The 7339-nt window shown below is 50.0% G+C and overlaps 1 protein-coding gene across 1 annotated transcript; it reads left to right on the forward strand.

Moving 5' to 3' along the window:
• The first annotated feature begins 279 nt into the window (after positions 1–279).
• Positions 280–7339, forward strand: LOC135396797 (neprilysin-1-like). Its single transcript, XM_064627986.1, has 6 exons — positions 280–988; positions 1884–2114; positions 3323–3487; positions 5036–5230; positions 5536–5904; positions 6677–7339. The coding sequence occupies exons 1-6, from the start codon at positions 656–658 to the stop codon at positions 7208–7210; spliced, it is 1827 nt and encodes a 608-aa protein (XP_064484056.1). The 5' UTR covers positions 280–655; the 3' UTR covers positions 7211–7339.

Raw genomic sequence — 7339 nt, forward strand, 5'->3', positions numbered from 1 at the left:
AGATGCGTGCAGGTCCCGAGAAAACTCGTCAGTGGAGTGCTGCGCTCTCTCCCAGCTCCTTCTGGTGTATCGTGATGTCAGATCATCCGAGCACTTTTATTGGCTGCCGAGAATTGTCTGCTACGGCGAGAGAGCATGACGACCGGTCGACTGCTCTGTGCCACCAGACGCGGGCCGAGCGGCGCGAAATACCGCAAAAGGAAAGAAAGAGAAAAGAAGTTTCGCGCCTCACTCATTGGGCGGAAGACGTGACGTCACAGATTGGGCGTTTCTGACCCGCAAGGTAGAAAGCTCTCTTGTGGACCAGGATTTCGCGTTGCTGCTCGTACTTTTTGTGCGAATATGCATCCTAATTTCTACCCCCCCCCCTGACTTTTTTATCCCTTCCATGCTCCCTTAAAATCAATATCTTGTAAACCTGTGTCTTCTGGCTATTTCATTTAACGAATTATGTCGAAAATACTAGGAAATATGGCATTTGCCGGCAACCTGTTCAAAATGGAAGCACGATGTGGAACACCATGAGATCTTGGCGCAAGATCTGCTGAACACATTGTATGCATCATCCAACTTGGCATATCTTCGGTTGCTGATCGCCAACAACGTGGTGTAGCTCGTGAACGGACGCGCGTGCACCATTCCCGTCTCAAGTCCGATGGAGCAATGCAAGCGACGGAGCTGGGGCAAGTGCGGCATCGCAGGGTTGCTGGGTTTGCCGCTGGTGGTGCTGGCCGTAGCCGCAGCTCTGGGCCGACGCAATCCCGGAGGCCTGCATGGACCTTCGCGCTGTGCTACGACACCCTGCCGTACCGCCGCGCTCGCCCTCAACATCTCGCTCAGCCGCACCGTTGGGCCGTGCCAGGACTTGGACCGTTTCGTCTGCGAGAGTTGGCCTGGTACCTCCCCCGCTGCCCGGGTTGAGCGCATTCTCGACTACGCGTGGACTGCCTACCGTGTGCCGCTGAGGGCGCAGTCCGCGCTTGACAAGGTACGATGAACGGTGCTGCAATGGCAGTATCAGGAGTCAACGAGCACTATAGGGTACAGCTCAAAACAAGTATAGAGAACTCCGGGCTACTGAGTGTTTCGTGACTGTAGTGTGGCGCACATTCGAATCAAATAAGGGGTTGTACTAACGTCTAGGTTGCTTCAGAGAAATGCCTCGGTAACGGGAGAACCTCACTCAGTAGTGCGAGAGCGATTTGACGGACACAGTTTGTTGCCCCAGTTATTACACATACTATATATATAGACATGCACACATGTGGATAAGCTTTCGCGATGCTTTATATCTATGTTATTAATTCAGTTGTTGTCTTCAAATTCTGACACCGCATTTGGACGTATATAGGATTAATTTCCGGGGTTTGCAGCGGAGACTCCTAGCGACCTTTTAGAAGGATCATATATCCTTGAAATCCCTACGACGTCCCTGTACTGTTGTGTGTATTCTAAGTCGGGAATAATCATCAAAACAAATCACGGAAAAGATAAAGCAAACAGCTGCACACAGGGTCTACTACATCGGCAACGTCTACTTACCTTTCGACGGTCATAATTTCATAATTGGAATCGTTTTCTGCTTTAATATGCGTGGTACTAAAATGAAGCAGACTATCGAAAGGGGGCGAAGAAACAATTGCGAAGCTTATTACTATACTTTTATATATATTTTTTCTTGGACAGTACATTATTGTTTATTGGCTAGAGAAATGCTATACAAACGTAGATCATGATACTTGGACTTTTAGACGATCCGACAGAGCGCCATCTAACCCAATCTTCGATGCTGTGACCGATATATTTCTTACTTGACGATCGAGACCTATACCATATCTTTTCTCCCACAAAATGTCCATATCACTCAGCACTGTCTTCACCAGGTGGTGGCTGTGTACCAAAGCTGTGTGGCTTCATTGTCCCCTGGAGGTGGCGAGCCTGCTGCGCTGAGGCCCATGCTTGTGCCTGCCAGTCCTCTCAGAAGCCTTCTGCAGCTTTCGCTGCAACACAGGATCACGCTGCTGCTGGACGTTAGCCGAACTCTGGACAATGCATCGTTGATTGTCGCTCCAGCACCTGACATCTTACCACCGCCTCTGGAGCAGGGTGACCACGTGGGTGCAGTATTATACGAGCTTATTAATGGCTGGAAATTATAATTATCTGGAAACCAGGTCCTAGACGAGCAATGAAAGCAAGTGTGTGTAACTGCTCAAACGTCGCCAGGCCAGTACTGGACAGCTGTTTTTAAAGTGGGACTCCGCAACAAAATCACCACAAAGTTTGTGACATAGCAGTAACCCTTGGGATGTGAGGAACATACATACGAAATATCGCGTTTCCATATTTTATTCGAACGAATTATCACCAAGTGAGCGCTTCGCCTCTGTGAAGCAAGAGGGCGCTGAAAGCAACACTGCTGACGTCATCCGGCATGGAAGAATGCAAGCTTCGTAGCGTTCCTAGCAGACGACAATGCTGGGTGACGTCAGTGTATCTTCCTCTGGGCGAACCGCTGTGCGCTTTGCATTTTGGTTTCATTTTGGTATTGTCATCACTTACGAATTAATTACTCGCACAAAATGAATGCGAATGTTGCATTCGGTATCAATAGATCGGTCGGTGTTCGGTATGATGTTCACCTAATTTTTTTTGGAATCCTTGCGAAGTCTCCATTTAAGGCCCTATTAGGCCATCGTCAGCAGTACGCAGACAGGCAACGTTTGAGCGGATGGTGTCAGAAGGTCACGTAGCACGTGATTCCTCCCGTCAGGGTGTGCTAACTCACCACTGAAACTACACTGAAACCGCTGCACACCCTGACGGGAGGAATCACGTGCTATGTGCCCTTCAGACGGCACCCGCTCAAACGTTGCCTGCCTGCTTACTGCTGACGATGGCCCAATAAGGCCTTAAAACAGCTGTCCAGTACTGGCGTGGCGACGTTTGACCACTTACAAACATGTGCTATACGTGCAGTCAAAGAGCTCCGGCTAATTTTTTCCCCAATGAAAACAAGGTTGTTCTCGATGGCAATTGATGATCTGAGGCTGGAGCACGTAGAAATGACAAGTGAGACCAGTGTGAGCCTAACTTGAGCCTCTCAGATTTCCAGTATAGCATACCAAAACGGTGTAGGACGGTCAATCACCACTCCTGGTACACTTTGGAACAATCGTGGTTTTACTTATTTCTGCGATCTCGAGACATCACGCGTCACACTTGGATGCGCCCTCCCGTAGGGTTCATGTACTTCTTCATGCGTGGTACCTTATTACATATTGACGACGCTTTTCAACGGGTTGTCTGTGGTTTCTCGCAGGTAGCGCTGGCAAGCTACGTGGAGCGGGTCGCCGCGTTGGTGCTGGGATCTCAACGCGACCCGCACGAATTGGTGCATCACGTTTTGACGCTGCAAGACGAACTCGGCAGAGAGAAACTGGAGGAGAGCAAACAGAGGACAAGTCGAGTTCTTCCCCTGTGGCAGGTAACGTCTTGCATCATGAAATCTAGGGGAAGATACGGCAAAGAATTCCCTCGTACCCCCTACAACCCCCCCCCCACACACACACACAAAAAGAAGAAATACCGGCCAGAAAGGCAAAAAACGCCACAGAAGCATCAGGTATATGGGCGTCACCCCTCCCCCCCCCCCTCCCTCTACGGGGCACCCACACCCTCGAGATGAAAATCCTGGGATATCCCTGGGATACGGAACGTCATGTCCAGTGGTGCAGCTACCTGGATTGCAACAGTCGCGACATTTACATGGGTTTCTGTAGGAATGTCGTCAAAAAGGCGTCAGTTCTGACCTTACTTTTCCAAAATATGCGGACAAAAGCCACCCATGTCTTTACCATTCGAAATCATTCCCTGGTATGGATGCTGGTATTGCTTTTCGTGTGTCCACAGCACCGCATGTGGCTGGCACGTATTCTTGGGCAATTCGATTCAATTTTATTTAATTTGTTACGCTAGTTGGGAGACCCAGTAGTAAACCAGAGTCAAGGTCATTCTGTTTTAGATCTAGCACGTGCGCTCTCGAAAGAACAGCATAATCAGCAGGGACCCTAATTTTACGCGCTAAAAATATCCAAATACCGTGCTAAAATATCAGGATAACCGAGTGTTCCACGCAATAATGCTTGTAGGTCCGAGTATAAGCCCACCCTGTCGCAAATCCCTCCTCAGACTGTAACACTGAAGCACTACAACCCCCCGGATGTGTCCTGGCCTGGACGTGGCCATTTTATCTTTATTTTGACCAGCTAACCTCTACACACTACGATAGTAGCGTTTGTGTCATCAACTGACACACATCGCACACGCGGCACAAAAATGTTGCGATATCATCCTCCTAGTGATGAACAAAACTAGCCTATACCTCCTTGAGACTTTGGGACCTGAACAAGTTTGCAGAAGCTCCGGAGCGCCGATGAGGGCGGGAGCATCGATATCGCGATCCTAGGTTGTCGATGTCCCACTTCAGTGGTCTTCAGCCACCTGAGATCCTTACGGGAGCATGAGCATATGTGTCAGTGTGTACAAGTTACTGCATTTGTGCAGTGCATCCTAAGTCACTTCAGTGACGTTTGCATTCAAGTCTGCAATGAAATGCACAATGACATCTGGATTTTTCCCTGACCAAGATAAAAATACGCGTTTTTCTGCGACGAAAACCGAAATCTGCGTGTGTGTGTGTGTGTTTTTTTTTTTTTTTCGCGGCACAGGGAACCCTATATAGGATTCTTGGTATCAGCGGCGGAAGAATAAATCAATAAAAAGAACGAAGTAAACTCGCAGCGAGCTATTTGTTTTCGGGAGCCGCAGTTATCGCCGTATTTATCTGCCTTTGAATGTCAAAGACACCTTATGGTTATTTCGTTCCTGAAGATGAAATGTGTGGCCGGGGTTAAGCGCGAAAGCTGCCGTTTTCGTATATTTTAGTTTCATTACAACTGCTTTATGTTGGAGTAAGCTTTGTTCTTGTTCGTTACGGGGTAGGGAAGGTTATGACGCCATTGGTGCGGCGCAGGTGGCTCAGATGACTGGTTCCTTGGCTGACTGGTTGGCCGAAGTTCCGGGAGCACAAGAAGATACACCTGTCGTCGTGCAAGATGTGCCTTGGCTCAAGAACCTCGGGGCTTTCTTGAAACGCCACCAGGACTCCGAAGAACTGCGCCACTTCGTCGGCTGGCACACGGTCCGCCTTCTGGGCTCGCTTACGCAGGTACAGGCTCTTCACTTGGCTGACGGAATTTGTTGGACGCAATTAATATGCAGCCATATTTAGGGCAAACAGCTTTCGTTCACAGTACCGGTATACCGGTATTGTTAAATGTAAAATGCGCCTCAAGCTAAATTCCATAGATGGTGTGGAACCATCAGTCAACGTGCGTACACGCAGATGGTCGACTTACGCTGCTGGTGCGCCTAATTAATCTTGCCCTTAGTTTGCCTGAGGAGAGGCCAGCTTCCTCAGAGGCAATTTATATCCCGCTTAATGATCGGCTGCATTAATATGTGGATGCGCAGTACGACATCTTCCGTGCCACACTGGAGCAAGTCCTCGGTGGCGAGGTGCGCCCCTCTCCTGCTCTGGTACGGGCTACATGTCTGGCGCATGCTGCCAACCTTATGCCTGCCGCGTACAACACATTCGTAGCTCGTCACTTCGCCACCCAAGCCTCCGCCACTCGTGTGCTCTCTCTGGCAGAGACACTGAGAGCCACCGCTTTAACTGGTCTTCGAGGAGGACGATGGATGCCACCGCGGCAAAGAACTCGGACGCTGATGGCCCTACGGCAGTTGGTGCTCATCGGGCCCACACCTCCTGGAACCGTTGCAGACTTAGACGCTGCTTACAGTCGGGTTCCCGATATCGTGTCCGCGGATTTTATGCAGGTATGTTACCTTCTCATTGCCGAAACACGTAAAGGGCAACCTCCATGGAGCGAATTTTTGCAACGAAGTTCGCGCGGCAGACTGCCACGCGCGTTCCGCCGCCAGTTGTTCGCCGGCACCAGCTCCATGGAGCGAAAAACCAGCGGACGGCGTCGGGAAGTCATGCTGTGATGTCACTGTTGCCAGGGTATAAGGTGAAAGCCTAGTGAAATCAGTTGCTCAAAAAAGTGCATTTAATGTCACAAATTTTGCAACTAAATCCAACAACTGTCTGAAAAGATGCGACCAGTAACGTACCGAAAGGCATATTCACTACTGCGAAAGGGAAACATGTTTCTTGGCAGAGAATGCCTCACGTTCTAACGATGCAGTTGACGAAACAGCGAGCAGACGACAGCATCCAGTTGCAAGAAGAGGACGATGACGATGATTCACGAGAGCAGACGACCACGTGCAGACGGTCTGGCGTAGATTCGTATAGCGGAAGAGCACTTTGATTGGTTCATCTGCAGTTGACGCTTCCGGAATCGCTGACGCTGAGCGAAAATATCTGGCATGGGCAGATCGGCGGCGGACGCTCACATTTTTGACGCCTCGCGCAGGGCGTCCGACGCTGAGTGAAGTTCGCAGCTTTTTCGCTGTACATTCGCTCCATGGAGGTTGCCCTTTAGTTCTCATGTGGAGCTTCACGTTCTTCCGTATTAAAAGACGTTCTAGCAAACCTAAAATTTCCTCCTGAACACTGCACCATTACGGTGTATTTATTTTTCAGGTATACCTGGCACTGACGCGAGCAGGACCAGGTCCAGGACACTCCACCGGAGCCAATCAAGCTGCCCTGGAACCACAGTACAGCCCCACCGAACAGTCGCTCTTCGTACCAGCGGGTGCACTTCAGACACCACTTTACGAAGACGCCTTGCCACCAGCCTTCAACTTGGGCGGCCTGGGCGCCAGCCTCGCGGACAGACTGCTACAAGCAGCTCAAAGAGTCTGGTCCACGGACGCTGTGGCTGTCAAAGCGTTTAACCACAAGGCAAATTGTCAAGGAGCTGAATCACTACTGCGTGGCACTGCGTTACGGCTCGCTTACCGTGCCTTCCGTCGTGAACGCCGTGTGGTGCTTGCGGGTCTGGAGCGTTTCTCGCCAGATCAGCTTTTTTTCCTGGCTTCTTGTATGCCCTGGTGTGGCAGTCAAGGACAATGTGCGTCCGCTGTCAAGTATATGCCAGAATTTGCGAGCGCGTTTGGATGTCGCGCTGGTGACCCCATGAGTCCACGGCCGCGTTGTTCATTGCTTGTATAGCGGACATAAGGAACGTGGCCGTGGAGTTAGGACATCTTCTTGGGCTGTAGTTGCACTTTATGAGAAGGACACTGTGAATAACATAACTGAAATGGATTGTAAATAAGTGTATATATATGATGGATTTCA

Source organism: Ornithodoros turicata, chromosome 1, assembly GCF_037126465.1.
Source record: "Ornithodoros turicata isolate Travis chromosome 1, ASM3712646v1, whole genome shotgun sequence".
Classification (NCBI taxonomy): domain Eukaryota; kingdom Metazoa; phylum Arthropoda; class Arachnida; order Ixodida; family Argasidae; genus Ornithodoros; species Ornithodoros turicata.

What these genes read in the sequence shown, in the direction of transcription:
- LOC135396797 (XM_064627986.1), top strand. Translation starts at nt 656, where the DNA reads ATGGAGCAATGCAAGCGACGGAGCTGGGGCAAGTGCGGCATCGCAGGG. An exon ending in GAGTTCTTCCCCTGTGGCAG is followed by an intron (nt 3,488 to 5,035) that starts GTAACGTCTTGC and finishes GGTGCGGCGCAG; the next exon opens with GTGGCTCAGATGACTGGTTC. An exon ending in TTCTGGGCTCGCTTACGCAG is followed by an intron (nt 5,231 to 5,535) that starts GTACAGGCTCTT and finishes GTGGATGCGCAG; the next exon opens with TACGACATCTTCCGTGCCAC.